Genomic DNA, 26202 nt, shown 5'->3' on the forward strand with positions numbered 1-26202 from the left:
GATGTGGACTATTTGTGCTTTTCCTGCCTTTCTCTTTCTACACGTCCTCAGGGGTTCAGTCTATTAATCACACGCTGCTAGACTCACAAAACGTTGTGTGAAATGGTGGCAACAGTACTTCATTGGTTCAGCATTGCAGTCGTGTAACATTACTGACTCACTGACAGTTAAAAACGAAAGAGCAACAGGACAAGATGTCGACCTTTTTGTCCCACGCGTTTGTCTGCTCAAAATAGGATGACCTGATTAGATTTGGTAGTCAGAGGTCTCTATGACCTCTAAAACATTTGGCTACAACGAAAGAATTCAGGCACTTCAGACATGTCTAATGGGATGAAGTGATGACATTTAATATCCCAAAGGACAACTTAATGTTCTGCAAAAACACTTTTGGAAATGATTAATCACCACAACTCAGGAACAGAAAGGAGACATCACTTGAAATGATGCTCTTTCAAAATAAAACATTTTCTAAATGATTTCATTGTGATGTGCATTTTCAAACTGGCATCATCTGATCAACAATGTTTGAAACACCTTGTCAGCTTCCAGAAAATGTCTGATAAAGAGGAGGCTGTGAACAGGGAAGTTAAAATGAGATACAAGTGTGGTGTCTGATGTGTAGTGTCTGGTATGTGCCTTTAGGGCATATGAGGTTAGTAGTGGTCATTGTTTCTATGTTTCTGATCTGTGATCGATTATCTGGAGACAGACAGACTGGGAACTGCATTGACCTGGGCAGGGGAGAGCTGACCTTTGCTCCCCCTCACTAGATACTGGGGGATGATGTCCTTCTAATATATCCTTGTACCCCTAAAACAAAGAACAGAGCTGTTATATGGATGAAAACCCGATGTTGAGCTAGGTGGTCAAAGGGGGTATAAAGAAGTGGCTCGGAGAAGATGAGGACAGAGACACAGCAGATTTGGCTGAGGGTCACACTGTCTGTTCCTAGAATTGGCTGAGCGTCTTCCCAGGCTTCCATGGTGCCTGTTAGACAAGTGACCTTTTTGAAATAAACCTATTTTTATTCACTAAGTCGTTGTCAGCGGACGTTTCCTTTCATCAACTGCACATCATCGGCATCAGAGAAGATACAACACAAGGATTAACTTGGCAGAAAAATGAAAACTAGACAGCCACTAACATTAAGTGCTCTATGGCAGTGGTTCCCATCTGTTTCTGACTGATGCACCCCCACAGGTCTGTTAGATGAGCTTAAGTACCTAGTAGGCACCACTTGTCATGATCCAAATGTTGTTTATTTCAAACTGGATGCTGTCTCACACTAATTACCTCACTTGTTAACTAAGTTCCGGTGTCACAACTACCACCACAGAAGGTCAAGAATATGCACCCTATGGGTTATATATGTCAGACAGACATCACAGATAAACAGTTACACTCAATGTCCATGGCCATTTGCAGCTAAAATAAACTTTTTCTTACATGGTAAACACTCATTCTGCATACAAACCACAGTTTCTGCACAGGTCTGGACATGCAAATGCAGTGAGCACTTTTATTTGAACAGCAGGAGAAAGCTCAAAGTGCTTCACAAACTACATTGAAACGGATACAAGTGAATATATAGCATGACGTGATACACCAGCATTTCTTTTAATGGAGACCAAACGTTCACATTAAGTTAGAATGGACTGCTCCGTTAAACGGTGAAGCTGTGAATCCTATTTCATTCATTCATTCATCCCAATGTAACGTAGATTGCAGACATATCGCTGTGCCTCAGCCTGCGTCCAGGTTATTGGTTTTTAATGTTCCACTTGCATGTCCTCAGGTCTTGCCTGCTGCCCCTTGAAGAAGAAGAAGAAGAAGAAGGAAATAACATTTTGAAATCAGTTATGACGATAAGCCTCTCACTCTGGATATATTTTCTAAGATGATAAAAGGAGAGTTTAGTTGTGATGCTGACATGGCTTTGGGAAATTAAGGCAGAATCCAGGATGACGTCAAGATTTCTGACCAGTTTCCAAGAAGAGTTTGAGCACTGATAACAAAACTTTTAATGGTGTCTTTGTTGAGCTGCAGGACATTTTGGGATAGCCAACTGTTTGTCTGTCTGTCAAGGGTTAAACCAGTGATTGAACAGATTTTGGTTTCCAGGTGACATGGATAGATATCTGTGATAACTGTGTCATCAGCATAATGATGGTGTAGAGTCAGCTCTATGGTCATTCTGGAGGATGGAGTTTATGGTGATGTTGAAGTGTACTGTGTTATACTGGCAGGTGTTTTCATGATTAGACTAGGCTAAATAACAGAAACACCTCTAATACAGTTCAACAGCATCACAAACTAGATCCTCCACAATGACCAGCTGACTCTACGACTATCTGAAACAGTTTCGACATGGACATTAGAACCTCCCCCATGGAGGATTTATTGCAGGACTGTTGCTCTAAAATCATTAAAATGGAAAACAAAGCTTTAAAGCTACACTGAAAGATATTTTTATATTGATATGTAATATTAAGGAATAGATAATATTAAGACGTATGTCAAAGTAAAGCTCCCCGTCTTCAGTTGTGCCTATTTTGGGATTTGAAATAATACTGTGATACAGCACAATGATCCATGTGGGGACCACGAGTTCAGCAATAAGCTTTTGATGATTAACAAAAGTGAAAAGAAACCAGCTGTAAAAAGAGGTGCCACAGAATAATCATTTAGGATATCAAGTGCTTTGTCCATCTTGTTCTCCAAGACTTAGAGCTTGTTTACATCTTACCTGAGCAGATCACCTCCACTACAGAGGAGGAAATCCACGGCTTCACAGCTCCACAGTCCAGCAGTGCGGCCTCGGATCCATCACAGTCAGAGAAGAAACGCCACACAGGCATCCTCCTGGGAAGATCAATTCGTTTGTTCGCAACAGCAGAACCGCAGCCCAGCTGTCTACACACCATGGAGGCGTGTTTCAGATCCCAGACTGTGGACTCCGTGCTCAGCAGTCTTATCTCGTCCAGGCGCATGAGAAGCTTTCCAGCACAGATTTTTTCCTCGTTCTCTCTGAGTACCCCATCGTCCAACATCACATCTCCAGCCTCTAGCCAGGGATTAGCAGGACAAGCACAGCTAAATTTATACAAGTAAATAGAAATAGAAATAGAAAGCATTTATTGTCATTGTACTGGGTACAATGAGATTAAAAAAGGGCAGCTCCTTAAAGTGCACAAAAAAGAAGCCATGATAAATAAGAAATAAGAACAAATAAGAAGCCATGTCTAACAGTTACTTGTTGTTAAATTGCTGTATTTTATAATATATGTTATGTACATTATCTCTATGACCATTACTATTGTGTGCAAGTTCATCTTGGCAGGCTCCAAGTTCTGCGTTTGCAGTAGAACCACAAAAGGGGCTTATGGTTGCTTCTCGCTGTCATGACTGTATATAAGAAGTGGACGTAGCCGCCATGACATCACCCACTGGTTTGTGGACTGCTGGTTTGAAGCCTCAAGTCTGGCATTTTCACAATCGCCTTCTTGGTTTTGGAGCCCGTAGTGAGGTTATTTTCCTCTAAATGGGACCATAATTTGCTAAACGAACATCCTGCTGTGTTGAAGAAGACTGTAAACTAGCGACTGAGACCATAAACATATTTGGAAAATCAGATAAGAATCATGTGTGTCAAAAGCAGTATGTCAGTAATACCAGCATGTTCTACAACATCTGGTTGCATTAAGCAGTATGGAATCTTTTTTGGCCTTTCCTCAGTGGGAGACAAGTCACATCGACTGAGCCGCTAAGACAGCACAGACAGATGACAGCGCAATGATGTGCAGACAGAAGATATGTGCAGATTGCAGTTATATCTGCGAGCACAACAGCTGATCAGGTCAAGAAAATTAACATTCAGTTTAATAGCAGATGGTGAAATACCTGCAAAGATCCCACCACAGCAGAAACAAGTGCGTCTCCCTCTAGACTCACATGCCACAGCAGCATAACTTCAGCCATTATTTAAATCTCCAGACAGGTCACAGGTCTGGAGTAAACCCACCATCCTCCTCATAAATCCTGGAGCTAAGAGTTTATTTCTGTTTAAAACTTTTAGTTTTGTATTGCCAAGGCAACCATTTTTTAAAATAATATTCAAATTTTGTGCTACAGATTGCGACGGATGTGTGAGCAAGAGAGCAAGAGAGTCAAAATTGAAGGCACAATGTTACGACAAAGAAGTATGTCCCAATGTTTGCACACTACATGGAAAGTATGTACTTTGTAAGGGCAGCTGCTGTATGTTCTATAGTAAAAAAGACAAAGTATGCAAATGTTTGCTCCAAAGTGACAACGGCAGCTCCTGAAGAGGTTAGTAAAGATGCTGCTAAAGCATCACTTAAATCTGAACTGTATTTCTTCATGGAAAGAAGCGCATAGAACGGCACAAAGGCTTTTCTCAATGGAAAGGTTTTATGCTCTTCTTTGGTTCTGTTGACTGGTTCTGGCAGGAGGCAACCCATCTGGCGTGTCAGGTTAGTGTTTCTATGATATGCAGAAATTGTACCTACCTCGGACAATGAGAGGGAGGCTCTGGCTCTCAGAAGAGAAGTCCCGATTGAAGACAAAGTTGTCATAAACACAGCTGCAGTTCCCTTGGTGGGCTTCGTCTGCAGCAGGGAACATGAAGTGGGCGGAGTGATTGACAGCTGGTTTGATGTATCTGAGGGTTTGGTTAGAGCCGGTGAAGATGAGGGTGAAGTTGCCTCTGGGGTACTGTGGCTCCACTGAGCACTTTACGGAGAAACTGTGGCCCTTGAAGAGCAATGTGTAATGCTCCTGGTCGTCAGAAAGCCCAACGTTCATACGGGAAACAGCTATTTTCGGGCGAAACAGAACGTCTGCAGGCAAAGACAAAAATTAGAGATGATGCAAATATTACTTTAGAAACTGGAATTCAACAATAACTCAATAAAGTTCTGCTTTATATTATATACATATATTATATGATGTGCATAAGCAATAAACCAAACAGTTCTGTATTCTACTACTAAAGCCACCTGGTCTGGTATGACCAGTAGCGCATGAGAGCCAGTGTTATCTAATTTTAGAAAAATGAAGATACATATTGCTACCGTTAAGGTCATCAGTCTGAATTGTTACCTCCTCAAAGTTCTTTTGTCCGTTTTTCATCGTGGATGTGGCTTCATTACCCATGCACCTCATCAACAGTTGCTATGGAGATGCTTTGCATTGCATTACAAAAGTTTGATTATTGTTATGATACTATGATAGATAGATAGATAGATAGATAGATAGATAGATAGATAGATAGATAGATAGATAGATAGATAGATAGATAGATAGATAGATAGATAGATAGATAGATAGATAGATAGATAGATAGATAGATAGATAGATAGATGGGAATACTTTATTGATCCCCGAGGGGAAATTCTGGTGCTACAGCAGCAAAAGAGCAAAAGTGACCACCACCATGAACACAACAACAAATAAGCAGATAAATTGATAGATAATCTATATTCTAATTCAACTGTATTTCATAGTTGTTATCTTTAAAGAAAGTACACCGTGTGTGTGTGAACCTGTGATTGTAAAATGTGAGATTCCCAATTAGATTTCATATGATTTATGAAGATTTGTAATATGAAATTAACTTCCTTAAAACAATACAGCACTCAAACGTTGTGTGTGTGTGTGTTCATCAAATTTTGTACAATGGCCATATAAACGGGAGGGTTATCGAGCTTTATTTTACACTTCACATCCCTCATCTAATCCCTGCACTTGTCACTTTCATAGATGTCATCAAACTGGACTTTAGACTGTGACTTGCATCCAACCTTCATTGTTACACAATTTAATTATTTATCCAAATGTCCCATTTAATTTTTGTTTTTGTCACCTTCATAGACCTACACCTCATTTGTTTATCCATAGTACAGTTACTTCATTTTATAACTATTAGCCTACTACTCCACTCTGCAAAGGAATTTGAAATTTTCAATTTAATTTTGATATTGGACTACATTCTTTATTTTATTCTATAAAGTGGGTCCTCAAAGTGCTCTCTGAAACTAGACATGAGATGTGTTGAGTCCATGAAATTAGAAAATTAAAATTTTGTCACAGAGCTGAACCAAATACATCACTAGAAAGGTGTCAGCCTGCAGAGTAACAGAGATCAGTGTTAAGATTCTACATGGCCCCTGCTGTGTAATACTAACCTTTGAACTTTGACCTCAGTGCTTGTGTGAAGGCTTATAATTCAGGATCATATGGGGCTACACACATGGAACCAACTTGGTCTCCCCCTCAAGTCCCTCCATAAACTGCAACTGGTTCAGAGTGCTGCAGCCCAGATCATCACCAGGACCCCTTCTATCAGTCACATCACCCCTGTTCTCCAACAGCTTCACTGGCTCCCGGTCACATACCGCATTTCATATAAAATCCTCCTCCTAACCCTCAAAGCCCTCCATAACCTTGCCCCTCCATACCTGACTGAACTCCTCCACATAAACACACCCAGCCGGACTCTCAGATCATCATCCTCCATCAACCTCACGATCGCTCCTGCCCTCCTGACCACCGTGGGGTCCAGAGCCTTCAGCCGCTCTGCCCCCCGCCTCTGGAACTCCCTCCCACCGGACATCAGGAACATCAATACTTTGACCATCTTCAAATCTCACCTCAAAACCCACCTGTTTAAACAAGCCTACTCACTGTAACATCACTCTGCAGATCTTCCACCCCTTGGTTTTTTACATTTTTTGACTTTTTAACGTGCTTTTTCACTGTTTGTTTTTAACTGTGTTGTACGGTGTCCTTGAGTGCCTTGAAAGGCGCCTATAAATAAAATGTATTATTATTATTAACTGTTATGAAAAGCTCTTCAAAAACTGCAATTCCCTAGACCTGCACCATGCAATGTGACACACATCAGCACCACAGTTGTAGTTCTCAGTTTAGGGTTAAAATAGGGTCATTAAAAGATATATACTAAACACATCACATATCTACTATAGTAGTAATTACACTGCATCTAGATGATCTGTTTTGAGAAAAATGATGTTGGTTCATTTCAGATATTTAAGCTGCTATTCTAGAAAATTAGGTTTTGGATCAGCAGTTACAGTTACAGTTTACAAAATAGAGTTGTAAAAAGATAAATCTATTGAATATATCAAATTTCTAGTAAACAATATAATAGTATCATAATTGAGGAGGAAATAATTCAATCTGGTGGCCTTAACTGTAGTCCATCAAATCGCTGAGCTGTCAAGGACACTGTCATGTTTTTATGTTGGGCAACAGTGATTCGGAAAAGCGGAGCGTCTTTGCTTCCACAGAAACAAGTTGAGGCGTTTCCGCATTTAAAAACTGACAAAAACATGATTTTCCAGTATGGAAGGAGAAAACTGACGGTCATAGCATTAACCGCTTGTATTGTTGATTTATCAAACACACATTTTTGACCGGCAGTGGACCCTGTGGAACACCATGGACTGATAAAAATAAAGAGAGGAAAACAAGGATTAATAGTTATAGTTAAAAAATGAATATGAGAAATAAGCTTCTGTGCTCCCAGGTCCTACAGAAATCCTACTGACAGGAAAAAAGATATGATGCAGACACGAAAAGATAATACCATAGAAATACATTAGACATTAAAAAGTGCCTTTTGCATGATATGGGACCTTTAAAGAATGTGTATAGTAGTAGTAGTAGTAGTAGTAGAGTGTATAGTAGCTGAATCTAAACCAGGTAAACAGACACATAAATTCAGTGGAATATGAAGTTAGTGAAGCTGTCAATATGAAGAGATACCAGTAGTTCTGCCATTCTCACAATAAAAGCATTGAGGATGGTAGAATATATGGCAAGTCATGTAGAGCTCATCAGCAGCTAATTGTAAACATATAGCTTCTGCTGTTCTCACCTGTGCAGACCACTTCAACGGTAGAAAAGGAGAGCCACGTCTTCCACGCCCCACAGTCCATCAGAGCCCGTTCAGACCCGTCACAATCAGAATAAAAGCGCCACGTGAGCAGAGGTTCAGTCCAGCCGTCTACCTTACTGGTCGAAAGAGCAGAGCCACAGTTGAGCTGTCTGCACACCACAGCTGCCTCCTTCAGACTCCAGGAGTGCTGGTAGCTCACTGGTCTCCACGTTTTCTGACGCTCCACCTCCATTTTACCAGCACAGCGGTTGTCCACCAACCTCACATAACTGGCTTCTGCAATCAAATAATCAGTCGCCCATGAGGAGTATGAGATGTACAGAAGGTTGCGAGTGCTGTTGATCAGTTGTAAAAAAATCAAAAATCAAAGCACGAGCCGAGCACAAGTGGTTGTCAGCTGAGTGTGATTTGCATGGAGCTACTGTTAAAGGAACTTGTTATATGGAGACAGGACAGAGATTTTACATTTTCAATGCCAGATTTTCTTTTTTCAGATCAGGGTTTGCTTTCAATATCAAATTTAGTTTTCAGTGCAAGAATTGGAAGTCACAGTCCTGGCTCCATATCTGTATCGCCATTGGCTGTGGTCTTGGTATCAGGTCTGCTCAGTTCTGGATGAAAGTTGACGTTGTTTTTAGTTTATTACCAATAGAGGAGACGTTTCAAAGTTATGAAATGAACCACAGCCAATTAGATATTCATTCTGACATTGACTCTTTACCTCTCCCATTTTCTCCCATACTTCTAGCTTTTTTGCTTAGTAATGTTCACACTGTACCCTGTAATATAACCTATACCTACATTTACTGGTATGTATTCAGTACAGCTACAGACAGGACGTCCAAAGCCATAACTTGGAAGTAAATTGAATAGTTTGCTTGCTGCATTGATAAACTCAGGTTTACCTTTTACAGTGACAAAGACAGTCTTCGGCGTAGAAAAAACTTCTGAACTGAAATTGAAGTTATAATCACATCGATAGGTCCCCTGGTGAGCATCCTCTGCAGCAGGAAAGATGAACATGGCTTCCCCACCAACAGGTGACTGGATCTGCTCCGTCTCATGTACCGTGTAAACAACAGATTTTAGGCGGATGGAGAGCACATCATCAGATGAAGCAAAGCAAGAGATGGCGAAGCGGTTCCCCTTGAAAAGCTGTGGTGAAGTGTCGGACTCTTGCGGGCTATGCACAGTAATAATAGGTGCACGTGGAAACTCTGCAACAAAAAGAGGCAGTCATGGGACTACTCGTTGGGACTCGTTGTAAATCTACAATACAATTTAAAAAAATTTCTGTAGCGTTGAAATGATTAAGAAAACTCTGTTTTTCAGACACAGAGTCTTGCCATGATATTTTAATACAAGTTCAATGTTAATTCCTGTGAAACGCAGATTGGTCAGTAAAAGCTCAATGCTTTGACAAATAAAATAAGCTTGATTATTACCTGTGCAGGACATGTAGGTACTTTGACATTTGCTTAGTGCCTCTCCTGTGGCATTGAGCGTAGTGGAGGGACAATCCATGAGGCGCTTCTCTTGGCCTTCACACTGGAAAACCGGATTCCAGACGTGTTCTGTATTTTGAAAATGAGAGCCATACTCCCTCCCATAGTACGTGTCAGGAAACCCACAGCCAAGCTCTCTACAGGTGACTCTTAGTGCCAATGAGTTGAAGAAAGTGTTACACACTGAAACCCATGACTGACCAGACTTCACTTCTAGCTTGCCTGAGCATCTGCTGGGCCCCCTTACAAGTCTCACAGCCTCTGGAGAAGGACAGAGAGGGAGTCGGGGTTAGGGGTATATCAGTTCTGAGTTCATCACATGTATCCTCTAAGACAAAAAGACAGTTACATATAATAATTTCATCTTATCTGTATAAATTAAGCCCTAAAATGGTAACGGTAAATAGGCTCCAACAATTCAAATAGGAAGGGAATTACAGGAAATTGGCTGAAACGGAAACAAAAAGAAATCCCTCTGTTACAACAAGCAGCATTTGATAACACACTGCATGAGCAGGAACAATAAATTGATGGAAATGGATTAGAAACAAGTCACTATCAGCTTATTCTTGTCATTTGCCTCCATGTGGAGTCCAAAGAAAAGGTCTGTGACTGCTGCACCTGAGTATGGATGTATTTGCTCACTTAATGTGACAACAGGGTGTGCTTAACATTCCTTTGCAAGAACAGACAAATGCCACCGTGCACTCAGTAGAGTAGAACAACCTGCGACAATTAGGGAAATTAGTCCACTGATGTTTGAAGGGAGGAGCTGTGACTCAAGACTCTGAACCCTAAGTTGCTCCCAGTTGTGTTTTGAGGTGTCCAATCTAGATTACCCTTACCACATTCAGGTGACTACCATTTTCCTTGTGTTTGTGCATTGTAATCCTAAATAAGGATTCAGTGTGAATAGAGGATGGACCAAAAGATAGACAAACAGGTGGGCAGCTACATTCTGCTGTTACCTGTACAAGCCACAGTGATGACTGAGGATGAACCACTCCTCCTCCAGGATTTACAAAATGGCGGCTGGCTGTACTGACAGTCATCTGACAGCGACCACACAGGCTGACTTTTTGGAAGACGATTCATTGATTGTGAAATGACGACACCGCAGTCCAGCCGGCCACAAATGCCGGCATACTGTTCTGGGCTCAGGACGCTCCACGTATCAATCATGGGCCTCCACTCCCCCTCATGCTGTCCCTCCAGTGTGCCTTTACAACGACTTTCTCCTCCCACCAGTCTCACAGCATGAAGACCTGGACAGACACAACAGAGTTATTGCACATCACCTAATGGGAGCTGTTTCGTGCAGTCTGCACATGGCTTCCACCAAAACCTGCTAATAAGATAGCTTTATTGAACATGGAACAAGACGCTGTGACTGTGCGCGCCCCCCTTAATCTCCATTGCTTTCATTGGCCACCATTGCTGTTGATGTGGTGATTGACTAATGATCAAACTAATGATCAAACTAATTACATGCTGCTTTTAGGAGGTTATGGCTTTCCTGTAACTTTAACTGGCTGTTAGTACAAATAAGTACCGTTGTTACAATATTTGTGCAGTGGTCCTAAAAGTGCTGAAAGTTGTTGTGAACGTGAGCTTACTGCTCTGCTGTTGTATTTAAATTATTTCCTCTTCAAAATAAAGTTGAGTACTTATTGTTTCATTTATGAATGTCAGATGAAAAAGGTGGGGAACTCAGTTTATCATTGAACTGCTTCAACCTTCTTCAACCACCACAGAACTGGTGTTAGTTCACAGTAAGGTCTTCCCATAGGCTTTAAAAAAGACGAGGTTGTATACATACTAGCACATGAAATGTCAGACGCTGGTTCACAGGTGCTGCGGACTGAGCTGGCACACTCCTCAAGACGAGACTCATTGCCTTTACACTGAAACTGTCGGGATAAGATCAGTCCGTCTCCTTTTCTAAATGACCCCGAAACATCCTTCGGAGGCCCACAGCTCAGCTCCCTGCAGACAACCTTTTTAGCCTCAGAGTCAAAGCCATCCTCACACACTGTGGCCCAACCATGATCGGACTTCACTTCCACGGATCCTGCACAGTCACCGTCAAGCCTCACAGACCCTGAAAACAGAGAAAGAGGAATCAAGCGGCAGATCCACAGTGAATCCTCTTTTGCGCTGACCTCTCCAAGGTGTGGTGGCCTTCTGTTGTGTTAAAAAGCCTCAGTCATGACTTTTATTATAGTTAACAAATGCAACATGTACTGAGAGATGCAGAGTGTAACTCAGGTAATTCTGATCTGATTCTGAGCTGTTTTTACAAAGTTTGGTTTGTTATTAATGTGAGAAATTGAACATGATATGATTATTTTTGGAACTAAATTCAGATACTGTGGTCGATTTTGTAGTGAAGTCTGCATCTGTGTGCAAACGCATAGCGGCGTCATTCTGTAAGGCAGCGGCCAACGAGTCATACAAGTGTCTCTGCCTGTGACGAGCAGATTCAAGTATTACAGGCAGGAGAGCAAAGCTTGCGGTTGTGAATAAAAGTCGCTCACTCTATCCCACTCTGCTAGTGCAAGCAGTGTAGTGTGAGTGAGAAAACTTATATATTATATTATGTTATGTTATGTTATGTTATGTTAGAAAGAGTGACACAGTTTCATGCAACTCTTCTGTTCTGACAGATAAAACTAGATTGTGGAAACTTTGGGGAAAAATATGTGTTATTAAAAACTGATTTGGAGCAATATGGAGGAAATGCATGTGACATGATCTGTATTACCTGAGCAGATCACCTGCAGACTGGAGACAGAGGTGTCTTTCCCCTGCACACTCCTACTGGTTGAGGTGCGTTTGCACTCTTTCAGGGTCGACTCAGTGCCTAGGCAGCTGAAATTAACCTCCCAAGCTGGTTGTTGGTCATTGTTGTTGTTGGTGCTGTGCTCTACGGAAACCACAGAGCCACAACCCATCTGCCTGCATGCCACTTCTGCATGTGTGACCTTAGTGTCCCTTCTGAGCTTCAGGTTCAGCACTCTCCACTGTCCCTGATGCTTCATCTCCAGCCTGCCAGAGCAGGGGCTCCCTCCTCCAGCCAGCCGGGCATCTTCAGGCACTGAACGAGGAAAGAGGACAGTAAGGTCCAGATTTAGTTTCAATGCACCAAATTCAAGAAAGCAGAGAGGCTGTTACTACTGAACAGGAGTCAGCAAACACACGAGAGTCCTTTCTCAGAAACATGAACCTGGATGACTCAGCCTCATTTATTAAAGTCTCATTTATTCCAAACTTTTGCCCTTTATTCAGTCATGACATTAAAGTTCTCCTCTTAAATGAATTTAACATAAATCTTTGAAAACTTTGGGACACTGACAGGATTTGAAGCATGTTTGTCCACATGCTTCTGTTGGCTGATCCACTGTGGGCTCAGTCCACAGAAACATGGTTTGCAGTGGGTTTCAGCTGCTCTGCATGTGACAGAGTGACAGACTTTCAACCAATGGATCACAACAGCTGTGCTTTCTGCATTTGAAGAGTCATGTAAAATTCACTTGCCCCTGACTGTCGAGGATTTGCCTCCACTTTTAACCAAATAAACTATAGTTTTTTTTTTGGTCTCACACAAAGATGAAATGAGAAACTTAAAGCATTTTGGATTTCACCTGTGAAGCTGCGTTGTAAGAAACTATGTGTAGATCTGGATCAGGTAAATGCTTCAATTCATTCCCAATACTACGCCATGGTGTATGAAGGGTCATCCATGCTTTTGGAGATATGAATTAATGACTTTAAAACACATTGATTTGTAAACTTTAGTATCTGAGGAAAGCTCCATGCTGTTTAGGATCATCATTCTAGATTAAAGTGAAAGAACAATGTACAAACTGCCTCACCAGTCAGAGGTACTCACCAGTAGACTGGCTCTGATGTTTTTCCTCTGGCTTCAGACTGGAGGTTGCTGCTGTCAGCAAAATTAAATGACAAACTACTATTAAAGACCATCTGAAAAAGAAACTATGCTGGATTGTGAGCATTTCTAATTTTGCTCTGACTTCATGTAAGCACGAAACTAAACCTGCAAACTGTTTTGGTCACTCACTCAGTGAGTAAAGAGCGGCTGTACTCACTCTTTTATGCACACATTTGTTTGCATAGTCGTCCCTGCAGCCTATAGCTAGTTACCAAACCAACATGACCAACGGTCATAATGATGTTTTCTCCATCATGTAAAGATCCCTGCAACCCTAAAGGTTAACCATGGCCCAGTTGGGCCTCTAATCTCAATCAAAATAATACATTTGCTCACATATTCGGCCAGTCTTATTGCCTTGTTATCACACTGTTTCCTGCTTATATTCCTAAAATGTATAGCGAACAGCAACACAGTCTAATGTAGAGTGAAAACAGTGTATTTGACATCAGTACAGCCTGTACGCAGCGTAAACCTATATACTTTCTGTAATAAAAGGAAGATCAAAAAACAAAGCTTACACATATTTGATCACAGTGCACCACGTCTAGCAGTATGTACAATGAAGTAGAATGTGGTTACTATATTACAGAGGGGACATTTGACCCTGGCTTCACCTCAGACTGAAGTCCAGAGTTCATTTGGAAGATTCTGATCATTGCTGATAAAAGTGCAAACATTGCAAACACCACGTGCCCACAGTCAGAAATCAGCCAACCTGGAAACATCTGAAAAACACAAACTACATCCGTTTGTTTGCTTTTTCGTTTTCCTTGATCATGAAAAGTGTTATTTTCCAGGTGGTTTTGGTGACGACAAAAACAGAAACTCTGACCCATTTTTCAGCCTCCTGTGTGTTTTCAGGTTGAGTGAAATGACTGAGAGAACAGATGAAACACGGAGCCTGTAACACATATTGATTGTAGTGATGTCATCTTGTGTCTCTCTGATCTTCTCCCAGTCTGTCTCTGTGTTCACAGGACCAGCTGCTTGATGATGGCGCGTGCTCACTCTGAGCACAGCACTCTGACCAATCCTGTGCGAGCGACAGCTCACCTCATTTGCATGGAGCGCAAACAAAGGAGGCGGCTCGACGCTGTAAACTTCATAGTTGTCAGGAAAACTGCTCTGTAGTCAACATGCCAGACGCCGTGAAAGCTCCCAAGAAGGGCTCCAAGAAGGCCGTGTCTAAGGCCACCAAGACCGGCAAGAAGAAGAGGAAGACCAGGAAGGAGAGCTACGCCATCTACGTGTACAAGGTCCTCAAGCAGGTCCACCCCGACACCGGCATCTCGTCCAAGGCCATGCTGATCATGAACTCGTTTGTCAGCGACATCTTTGAGCGCATCGCCGGTGAGGCCTCCCGTCTGGCTCACTACAACAAGCGCTCCACCATCACCTCCAGGGAGATCCAGACCGCCGTCCGCCTGCTGCTGCCCGGTGAGCTGGCCAAGCACGCCGTGTCCGAGGGCACCAAGGCTGTCACCAAGTACACCAGCTCCAAGTAAGCAGCTCAGCTGCTCCTCCAACCCAACGGCTCTTTTCAGAGCCACCCACTTCAAGTGAAGACCACAAACTACCTTCCTCTCTCCCTCCTCCATCTCCTCTCCTCTTAAAGATTCAAAGCGTTTATTGTCATGTGTGTATAGTATAGAAACGGGTTTCCCTGTACAATGAAAATCTTACTTCACACTGAATGCTGTGAGTTAAAAAAAAAAAAAAAAAAAAAAGTGGCATGAAGAAGATAAAATATAAACTAATATAAATATATTTACATTAACATTACTAGTAAAAGTGAAGACTTGTCAGAGGTAGCTGGTGTGAACAGGAGGGCTAAACTATATGATAGATCTACTGCTGTTTCTGGGCTCCACAAACAGAAGCAGGTGTGGAAGCTCCTCCGTCTCCAAGTGTTAAGAAATCACACTGAGTGGACAGTCTCCTCCTAAAACCTTTTTTCACATCATAAATGATAAGCCCTCTTAGCCTGAAGCTTCCTTCCTCACTGGTTCTTTCCGCCACCACAAACTCACTCCTGCTCCAATAAACCAAACAAAAAGCTCCAAAGACTGTAGAACCTTTCCCTGTTTCTATTTTCCATATATGCATCCTGTGTCCATGTTTAGCCAGCAGAGGGCAGTATGAGCCAACAATGGGACATTCATTTATACTGGGTTCATTTGGAGAGGTTGTATATCCAACCTGTCTTTGATTGTTTCAGCAGCTCTTCATTATTTCACATGTCCATAAAAAGGAAATGAAGCACTGGACGATACTCTGACCAGTGCAGACAACCGTTATTCACCATCACGGGACGTCCGTACCTTCTGACTGAGGACAGACACACATAGCTGCAGCTCACCAGCTTTAACCCTTATGCACCCCTCGGTACATTTTTTGCATTTTTCAACTAAAAATACTCAATAATTTTGCCAATTTTAATGATAATGGGACAAAATTTTGCAGGGATGTCAGTCTTTTACCACATTTTAAGATTTCAACTTTGAATGTATTAATAGAATTATAATACACTGTGGAGAGAAGAAAGTTCCTCTCGTCACCCTTAAAACATTTTTTGCACCATTGACTCCCATTAAAACATCACTTTTTGATCCTACTTTAATTACACCATAAAATAATGTTTTACTTATGACTACCTTTTCAATCTAAGCTTTTGGCTTGAAAATTGTAGTTTTTTTCATTATCCATCATTTGACATCATTTTCCACTATATGGCTGAGGGCTCCATTATATGCTGTTTCAGTGAATCCTACTTCCGTTGCATTTCTCACTATTGCTCCCCAGCAGAATGCATGATTCCAACTAAAATGGTCTGAGTGTGTTGGCAGTGATGTAAAAGTGTGGTATGAATGTGTGTTTTGACAAATTATTTGATGAGTGTGTGTGTGTGTGTGTGTTTGTGTACAGGGAGTTAGAAAGTCATTTTTGCTCACCACATTTTGCACATGCCTATCGCTATCTTTCTTATGACTACAGACCACATGCACCCACTCACCCCCCCGCCCACAAACACACACCTACACACACACACACACCTATTCGAAGCCCCCAGACACACTACAGCACTTGTAAAAAGCAATCAAGGTCAAAAGGTCAAAAGGTCAAAAGGTCAAAGAATCTAAGGAGGAGCACCCTAGCTTTTTTTTTGCCTGGAAACGTTTTTTTTTTTTTTTTTGACCAAAGCAGTCTTTTTATTGTTTTGGTTTACAGTGCAGCATGTTTATACAGGTGCTGTGTCTGCAAACCTCAAGCTGCACCTAGCTGGTGCTGGCTGGTCATTTCCTCAGTGACAATGAAGAGACACTTTTGTGTTAGAGGAGGCTCTGACTGCTGTCCTGCAGTCGCCTGAGAACGAGGAGGAGATGTCCGGCACAGACACAGGCACTGAGGACATATCAGGGGAGGCTTCACCTGAAATTCATCCAGATGGGTCTCCAGCTCAAGTGAGGACATCCATGTCCTCACTTGAGCTGGAGCTGGAAGACCCATTTCCTCACTTGAGCTGGAGCTGGAAGACCCACTAGTGCGGCTGCTGCTTGGACCAGCAGCAGCCACACTAGTGGATCATGTCAGAGGAAATGGAAGAGCCAGCAGGAGAAGCCAGGCCCTCAAAGAGGTACAGGCAGTGCACATTTTGCATGGGACAGAGAAAGGTCTGGACCCATTGTGCCAAGTACAGCAAGTATGGATGCAAAGTATACATGACAGTGATCTGCAGGTCCTGCTCCACTGAGTGACCTTTCTCATCATTTGTCAATATATTCCCAAAATACCATTAAAGGGTTAAAATTAATTCATAAATACATGTAAATTGAATAGTTATGATCTGGACAGAGGTTGTTCAAAAGATTTAATGCATTGAAAGTGAAAAAAATATTAATGTATAATATTTTTAGAGCACTTCTTAGGAACAGAGTATTTTTTGCACAAAGGATAAAAGGTGGCATATTTTGTACATAAAGTCAAACTGCTCAAAAAATAATGATGGATTCAAATCAATGTTGTTGTCAATTATTGACATACCCAAGGGTGTAATACCCCCCCAAAAAAATTCCAGTTTGCAATTAGTATATGGAAAATATTTCATATTTTGTGTTTTACCTCATTTGAAATTTTTGGTTTTATATTCCCAAAATGGCACTAAAAAGTTAAAAATACTTAATAAATCCATGAAAATGGAATAGTTATGATCAGGACTGAGGTTTTTCAGAAGATTTAATGCAATAAAAGTGAAAAGAATATTAATTATAATATTTTTATAGCACTTTTTAGGAACAAAACATTTTTTTGCACAAAGCATAAAAGGTGGCATATTTTGTACATAAAGTCAAACTGCTCAAAAAATAATAATGCATTCAAATCAATGTTGTTGTCAATTATTGACACATCCAAGGATGTAACTGCCCCCCCAAAAAAATTCCAGTTTGCAATTAGTATATGAAAAATATTTCAGATTTTGTGTTTTTCTCATTTGAAATTTTTGGTTTTATATTCCGAAAATGGCACTAAAAAGTTACAAATGTTTAATAAATCCATGAAAACTTAATAGTTATGATTAGGGCTGAAGTTGGTCAAAAGATTTAATGCATTGAAAGTGAAAAAAAATATGAATGTATAATATTTTTATAGCACCTTTTAGGAACAGAACATTTTTTGCATCGAGGGTAAAAGGTGGCACATTTTTACATAAAGTCAAACTGCTCAAAAAATAATAATGCATTCAAATCAATGTTATTGTCAATTATTGACATATCCAAGACTGTAATACCCCCCCAAAAAAATTCCAGTTTGCAATTAGTATATGAAAAATATTTCAGATTTTGTGTTTTTCTCATTTGAAATTTTTGGTTTTATATTCCGAAAATGGCACTAAAAAGTTACAAATGTTTAATAAATCCATGAAAACTTAATAGTTATGATTAGGGCTGAAGTTGGTCAAAAGATTTAATGCATTGAAAGTGAAAAAAAATATGAATGTATAATATTTTTATAGCACTTTTTAGGAACAGAACATTTTTTGCATCGAGGGTAAAAGGTGGCACATTTTTACATAAAGTCAAACTACTCAAAAAATAATAATGCATTCAAATCAATGTTATTGTCAATTATTGACATATCCAAGACTGTAATACCCCCCCAAAAAAATTCCAGTTTGCAATTAGTATATGAAAAATATTTCAGATTTTGTGTTTTTCTCATTTGAAATTTTTGGTTTTATATTCCGAAAATGGCACTAAAAAGTTACAAATGTTTAATAAATCCATGAAAACTTAATAGTTATGATTAGGGCTGAAGTTGGTCAAAAGATTTAATGCATTGAAAGTGAAAAAAAATATGAATGTATAATATTTTTATAGCACTTTTTAGGAACAGAACATTTTTTGCATCGAGGGTAAAAGGTGGCACATTTTTACATAAAGTCAAACTGCTCAAAAAATAATAATGCATTCAAATCAATGTTATTGTCAATTATTGACATATCCAAGACTGTAATACCCCCCCAAAAAAATTCCAGTTTGCAATTAGTATATGAAAAATATTTCAGATTTTGTGTTTTTCTCATTTGAAATTTTTGGTTTTATATTCCGAAAATGGCACTAAAAAGTTACAAATGTTTAATAAATCCATGAAAACTTAATAGTTATGATTAGGGCTGAAGTTGGTCAAAAGATTTAATGCATTGAAAGTGAAAAAAAATATGAATGTATAATATTTTTATAGCACTTTTTAGGAACAGAACATTTTTTGCATCGAGGGTAAAAGGTGGCACATTTTTACATAAAGTCAAACTGCTCAAAAAATAATAATGCATTCAAATCAATGTTATTGTCAATTATTGTCATATCCAAGACTGTAATACCCCCCCAAAAAAATTCCAGTTTGTAATTAGTATATGAAAAATATTTCATATTTTGTGTTTTTCTCATTAATTAATTGTAGTTTTATATTGCAAAAATGGCATTAAAGGGTTAAAAATATTTGACAAATACATGAAAACTTAATAGTTATGATTAGGACTGAAGTTGGTCAAAAGATTTAATGCATTGAAAGTGAAAAAAAATATGAATGTATAATATTTTTATAGCACTTTTTAGGAACAGAACATTTTTTGCATCGAGGGTAAAACGTCATGATTTTTTTAAGGGGTGCACAAGGGTTAACGCACACAAAGGCTCCAAACACAGCAAACAAGAAGGTGCAGCAGCCTCTGTGATGGGATGAAGGCTGGGGACACAGAAAGCCTCCTGCTGGGAGAGAGGAGACGGAGAGAAGATAAAGAGGAATACAACTAGTCAACCAGTCAGAGAGCAGGGAGAAGACCAGGAAGCAGCAGTGCAGACGTCTTCCTCTGTCGTCCCTCCATACAAAGCTGGAGGATGAAATTCCTCTGCTGGATGTCAAAACTACAAAGATGTTCACTTGTTAACTGTCATGGTGATGAGAGACAACAACAGCTGCTGAAGGACTGCTGGAGATCACAAGAGACGTGGACCATCTGAAAAGGACTTGGACTCTCAGTGAGCATCAACTGCTTTGGCCCTTCTTGGACAGGACATCTGTGTTGTGTGACCAGTCCAGTTTGTTATTGATTTGGTATCATCTGATTGATTGGTATTTGTTATTAGAGGAGAAGATGCCCCCTAAACAAGAAGAACCATTCCAGCTCATCATCAGCTGCTGCCCCCAAAATACTAAACACTGAATCCTTTCAGCTCCATTTGAGAGTGGTTTTCATGATCAGCTCCATCAGGAGCTGGAGGTCCTTTTTGATCCCACTGCTTCCACAAAGCTGTCAGAACAAAGCCAGATAGTTGATCTGAGCTCTGTAGGATCTGAAGTGCTGCGTTACTCTGAGATCTCTCAAGTCCAGATCCTCACTGTGAGCACTGCAGAACACAAAGCATCTACTAGGCTGCCACAGACAGCTGCTGTCATCTACTGCTCAGTGTGTTTGCTCATCAACACTGACTGTAACTACAAAGTGTGACACAAACAAGTGGCAGCGAGCGCACAGATGAGCGGAGCACTTTCCTCATGTCAAAGTGTCCTGAGCAGCAGAAATGTGGACAGCCACGGTGAGCAGCTCTGACAGGAAGTCTGGCTCAAGGTCACCATGAGCCTCGTTCATCCTCACTGTGTTTGCTGCTCCCAGAATAAGTGTAGTTTATCACACAGTGACCATCAGCAGGCGCTTGTTTCTACTCGGAGTCCCTGAACAAACATGTGGGCCAGCTGCTAGACCACCTTTGGAGGAGCTCCGGTGCATTTGACAGTGTTTTAGCAGAGAAAGGAGAGGGAAAAGCTGCGGAGCGGTGCCGGCCACGACGGGGAGCAGGTGAGGTTTGGAGGCTCCCCGCAGTAAATGCAGAGAGCTCCGGAGCTGTGCGTGAGCTCAACACGGAGAGACAGTGGTCCGCTGTGGGCTCCTTCTCTGTCAGCCTCCAGCACTTGTCCCACAGTTAGTTGGAGCCTTTGATCGGGGAAGAGAAAACACAAGTGGCGGCGTTCAGACTGCTCAGAGGAGCCGCGGGCTGGGCTGACTCTCCACGGTTCTCATGGTGTGTTTAAGTTCCGCCTCCTGCTCCGGACTCTCCAACACTCCAGTCACACACTCCGACCGGTCCGTGTGCGAAGCGAGCGTCGATTGAACAATGGCAGAAGTGGCTCCAGCTCCGGCTCCGGCCGCCGCCCCGGCTAAAGCGGCCAAGAAGAAGGTCTCCAAGCCCAAGAAGCCCGCCGGCCCCAGCGTCAGCGAGCTCATCCTGAAAGCGGTGTCCGCCTCCAAGGAGCGGAGCGGCGTGTCCGCGGCCGCCGTCAAGAAGGCTCTGGCCGCCGGAGGCTACGATGTGGACAAGAACAAGGCCCGCGTCAAAACCGCCATCAAGAGCCTGGTGGCCAAGGGCGCCCTGCTCCAGACCAAGGGGACCGGGGCCTCCGGATCCTTTAAGATGAACAAGAAGGCCGAACCCAAGCCCAAGAAGCCGGCCAAGAAAGCCGCTCCCAAAGCCAAGAAGCCCGCAGCCAAGAAACCCGCAGCGGCCAAGAAGCCGGCAGCAGCCGCCAAGAAGTCCCCCAAGAAGGTCAAGAAGCCCGCGGCGGCGGCGGCGGCCAAGAAAGTCGCCAAGAGCCCCAAGAAAGTCGCCAAGGCCACCAAGAAAGTCGCCAAGAGCCCCAAGAAAGCCGCCAAGAGTCCCAAGAAGGTGGTGAAAAAGGCCCCTGCAGCCAAGAAGTCTCCCGCTAAGAAGGTGGCCAAGCCCAAAGTCAAGAAGGCAGCAGCAGCCAAGAAGAAGTGAGCTGTCATCACTCTGCTCAACTAAACACCCTCAAAAGGCTCTTTTAAGAGCCACCACCATCCTCAGAGAGCCTCTTCCTGCTGCTGCTTCTTCCTCTCACTAATGTCACACATCACCACCATCATCATCATCATCATCATCATCATCATATCAGCACTGTTACAGTGAGGGGGGGGGCTGATACATTCAGACAAATACAGGCTTTTACAGCTTCTTTCTGCTCACAGCTGGATCTTCAATCTACTTCTCATTTATGCTTCATTTCACACTCACTCACTCATCGTTTCACTCTTTGTCACACTGGAACATTTCAGGACTTTCTCATCATCTTCTTGCCTTTATTTCTTTGCTCTTTCTTCTCACACACTCCTCGCTGGCACAACCACAAGGTAAAATCACCTTCTATTCAGCCTCAGCTCACTAATACACTTGTCACAGCAGCACAAGGAGAAACTCATCAAACAACAAGAGAAGAAAAACAGGAGCTCAAGTCACTGCTGTGATTAACAGCACCACACTCAGTGGACTGCTGCTTTTGGCCTCTATTAACCCTTTGATGCACAACATATGCACACCCCTTCTAATACACAACATGGGTCCAAAATGACCCACATTCATTGTCTATGTGATTTCATGCTGGGTGAGTGTCTCTTTGCTGTAACTTTTCAAATCAATTTATTTTATCATTGAATATTCCAAGTATTCTTTTAATTTCTTGTTTTTGAGTAATACAGGTCATTATTTCCATTTTCCTTTCTTAATTTTATGAACAAAAATAGGTTTTGTATTTTTACACTAAGTTTACACACATGGGTCAAAAAGGACCCGTTTATCTAAGTATGATTTTGAATTAAATGACTTCATACTATAACAATAATTTGCTTCAAATAATCACTTTAGCAGTGGTTTGGGCCAAGCAATCATACATTTAACATTTTAAACATGTTTATTTGTCATTTTGTCACACATACACATACCACTGATGGCTATTGAACTCAACTGAACTGTATCTGTAGTGTAACTATTGTAGTGAATGTGACCAAAAAAAGTTAAACACAAACATTAAACAGAAACCTGCACCTGCCCTGGAATGGCACAAGCTGCTCATCTATGGTGACACAGTCACTGGGAATGAACCGTCTTCTGCAGTTGTCCAGGAAACAGTCCCACACGTACCTGAATGCCGCCATGTGGTCTGTTTCTAGTCGCAAAGCCCCGGTCCTCTTGTCGTCAAACCGTATGAAGCGGCGGATATCCTCGTATCTCCTCAGACCCATGGTGGCCTTGTAAATTGGATTTTGCAGCGGATCCAGAAACAGCTCCCGCAAGGCAACATCCCAGCTCTTGTCCCCCCCCTGCAAGGAGGGTCAAATCAATAAATGCCATGAATTCTTCTTTGTAGATGCTTCTCCACTCTTTCCCTTTTGCTGCGGCTGCTTTTCGTCCCTCTAAGTTGGTGCATTTTAGAACCTCCTCAATGATGTTGTCACTGATGAACGTATCCCAGGCATCTTTTGGTGAAACACCAGCTGATCCAGGTGCAGGTCCTGGGCAGCTCCTCAGAACGTTATGGCTTCTTGTTCTGCCATGAGTGGGAGGATTCTCATTCCAGTAAGACCCATTTTTACTCATTCTGTTTGACTGGGTCTGAGTTTCTTCTTCAGAGGACTCATCAGATGAGTCTTCTCTGTCATCACAGGAGTGTTCTTCATTCAGGGGAGACACACCCACAGCTCCATCTTCACCCTGAGGCACATAGACTGGGTCATCATCACCAGAGATTTCAGACTCAGAATCAGGACCAACAACCATTTCAGCAGTAAATCTGTGGACAGCCATGCTCTGAATACACAAAATCAAAAGCACAAAATATTTTCAAATGCACATCAATATACATTTCTGGTGTGGCAGCCCTGGGCAGGTTTAAAATCCCAGCCTCTCGTGTATGACTCATTTGCGCTAACCACATCACCAAAGAGCCAGGCCTGATAGTGGGGGGGGCAGCCAGGGTGCATTATCACTTTGAGAGAACATGTCAGCTTGCTAGCTAGCTAATAGTATTGGAGGTATTTCTCTTTCTGACAGGTAATGTACTTATTCTCAAGGTAACTTAAACCTAATCAATTATTATACACAGTTATCTTTCAGAAGTTCAATCAATCAATCAATCAATCACAATCAAACATTTTCTTAGGTAAGATTAGAATAATTGTAAAACAAGACTTACATGTATTAGATGTGCAAAGGGAGCTGTGCTGAGCAGTGACATGTGGCTGGCGAATAGTTGTCTGCAGTAAATATGTTCCTAATTGCAAACATATACAAATTTCAAAGGTTCCCACCAAATACCATAGTAAATTCATGTGTGTAAACTTGATGTAGACATACAAAAGCTATACTAGTTCATGAAGTAAGAAAGGAAAAATAAATATGATGATTTGTGCTGAACAAAAAAAGAATATTTACTGAATGCTTGGAATACTAAATGACAGAATACATTTATTTCAAAGATATAGCATAGAAACACTGAGCCATACATGAAATACCATAGTAAATGGGTATGGGTCATTGTGGACCCATGTTGTGCATTAGAAGGGTAGTGATACAAAAAGTGTTTTTATTCAAAATGTAAGAAAGGAAAAAATAAAAGAAGGATGTATTATGATCAAAAACAAGTTAATTGAGGAATACCTGGAATACTGAATGATGAAATTCATTTATTGCAAAGATATAGCACATAAAAACTCAGTTTGGACCCATGTTGTGCATCAAAGGCTTAAGAAGAAACACTAAACACTACACCAGTGGAACATCTTCTCATTGTACAACATGGGCCAGTAGAATACAGGATGGGATCAAGTCATCAAGTGCAGCAGCACAACACAACATAGAGGATAGTGGAGCAGCAGAGCAGCTCAATACTGTCATCCTGCCATCTTTCTCTTAACATGCACGGTGCACTTTACCACCACTGCTGCTCTTCCCTCAGCTATTGTCTTGTTATAGTTCATTACACATGCTTACTTACATTCATTTACACCCTTTAGTTCAGTTTTACAGTCTTACAACTTGCTTAGTTTGTCTTCTTATAGTCTCGTACTTTGTTATAGTCTACTAGTAAGTAGGAAGACATTAGGATTTGGGCTCCTGTTTAACACTGATTCATTGATTGATTGAGTGCAGGTGGTTGTAAAGTAATAATGTGGAGGCTGCTGCAGGAGAGGCTCTTTGGTGAGAGGTGTGTGTGGCTCTTAAAAGAGCCGTTGTGTGGGTCCAGATCCGGGTCTGGGTGTGGGTCTGGGTGTGGGTCCAGATCCTGCTTACTTCTTGGCGGGCTTCTCGGTCTTCTTGGGCAGCAGGACCGCCTGGATGTTGGGCAGCACGCCGCCCTGAGCGATGGTCACTCCGCCCAGCAGCTTGTTGAGCTCCTCGTCGTTGCGGACGGCCAGCTGCAGGTGACGGGGGATGATCCGGGTCTTCTTGTTGTCGCGGGCGGCGTTTCCAGCCAGCTCCAGGATCTCAGCGGTCAGGTACTCCAGCACAGCCGCCAGGTAGACGGGGGCTCCGGCACCCACACGCTCCGCATAGTTGCCTTTGCGCAGCAGCCTGTGAACGCGGCCGACTGGGAACTGGAGCCCGGCACGGGAGGAGCGGGTCTTTGCCTTTGCTCGGGCTTTTCCGCCGGTTTTACCGCGTCCACTCATGATTCACTGCTTTCTAGAGTCGGGACTCACAGAAACTGTGGCCCCGGCACACACAGCCCTTCGTTATATGCCCGCCCCAAGGAGGGCGGCCTCCCGGGACACTTTTGGCGGGCACTTTGAAAGACTTTCTGTCCAATGAGCAGCGGGCACCCGGGCGGTGTCTCCCTCCTCAGGGCGGTGCTGAGCTCCAGGAGGAGCCCCTCACCAATCAGGAGCCGGAGCTCTGGAGCAGCGTCACCGTTTCACAGCTTAAGAGCAGCGAGTCTCCTCTCTGGGCCGCACTCTTCTTCTTCTCCTTCTTCTGCTCCTCTGACCGAGACGAAGCACACAAATAATGGCAAGAACCAAGCAGACCGCTCGCAAGTCCACCGGAGGCAAAGCCCCCAGGAAGCAGCTGGCCACCAAGGCCGCCCGCAAGAGCGCCCCGGCCACCGGCGGCGTCAAGAAGCCCCACCGTTACAGGCCCGGTACCGTGGCTCTGAGAGAGATCCGTCGCTACCAGAAATCCACCGAGCTGCTCATCCGCAAGCTGCCCTTCCAGCGCCTGGTCCGTGAGATCGCTCAGGACTTCAAGACCGACCTGCGCTTCCAGAGCTCCGCCGTCATGGCTCTGCAGGAGGCCAGCGAGGCTTACCTGGTCGGCCTCTTCGAGGACACCAACCTGTGCGCCATCCACGCCAAGAGGGTCACCATCATGCCCAAGGACATCCAGCTGGCCCGCCGCATCCGCGGAGAGAGAGCTTAGACTCTCTGCTGCTGCTGCTGCTGCTGCTGCTGCTCC

The 26202-nt window shown here is 42.5% G+C and overlaps 5 protein-coding genes across 5 annotated transcripts; 3 read left to right on the plus strand and 2 right to left on the minus strand.

The window, feature by feature from the left end:
- Nucleotides 1-2738: 2738 nt before the first annotated feature.
- LOC139222733 (scavenger receptor cysteine-rich type 1 protein M130-like) lies at nt 2739-13466 on the minus strand. The gene is made up of 9 exons (XM_070854582.1): nt 13343-13466; nt 12215-12547; nt 11270-11551; nt 10419-10715; nt 9391-9711; nt 8851-9162; nt 7925-8221; nt 4533-4862; nt 2739-3067 (listed from the first exon to the last, which is right to left on the minus strand). The coding sequence occupies exons 1-9, from the start codon at nt 13464-13466 to the stop codon at nt 2739-2741; spliced, it is 2625 nt and encodes an 874-aa protein (XP_070710683.1).
- Nucleotides 13467-14527: 1061 nt separating this feature from the next.
- On the plus strand, nt 14528-14973 carry LOC139198685 (histone H2B 3-like). Its single transcript, XM_070827606.1, has one exon. It carries the CDS (start codon nt 14542-14544, stop codon nt 14908-14910), a length of 369 nt encoding a protein of 122 aa, XP_070683707.1. The 5' UTR covers nt 14528-14541; the 3' UTR covers nt 14911-14973.
- Nucleotides 14974-21037: 6064 nt separating this feature from the next.
- LOC139225774 (histone H1-like) lies at nt 21038-21738 on the plus strand. Its single transcript, XM_070856620.1, has one exon. The coding sequence runs from the start codon at nt 21076-21078 to the stop codon at nt 21715-21717; it is 642 nt and encodes a 213-aa protein (XP_070712721.1). The 5' UTR covers nt 21038-21075; the 3' UTR covers nt 21718-21738.
- A 3292-nt stretch (nt 21739-25030) lies between these two features.
- LOC139224624 (histone H2A-like) lies at nt 25031-25437 on the minus strand. The gene has a single exon (XM_070856011.1). The coding sequence runs from the start codon at nt 25419-25421 to the stop codon at nt 25038-25040; it is 384 nt and encodes a 127-aa protein (XP_070712112.1). The 5' UTR covers nt 25422-25437; the 3' UTR covers nt 25031-25037.
- A 299-nt stretch (nt 25438-25736) lies between these two features.
- Nucleotides 25737-26202, plus strand: LOC139198902 (histone H3). The gene has a single exon (XM_070827883.1). The coding sequence runs from the start codon at nt 25756-25758 to the stop codon at nt 26164-26166; it is 411 nt and encodes a 136-aa protein (XP_070683984.1). The 5' UTR covers nt 25737-25755; the 3' UTR covers nt 26167-26202.

The sequence above is a fragment of the Pempheris klunzingeri genome, chromosome 3 (assembly GCF_042242105.1).
Source record: "Pempheris klunzingeri isolate RE-2024b chromosome 3, fPemKlu1.hap1, whole genome shotgun sequence".
NCBI lineage: Eukaryota > Metazoa > Chordata > Actinopteri > Acropomatiformes > Pempheridae > Pempheris > Pempheris klunzingeri.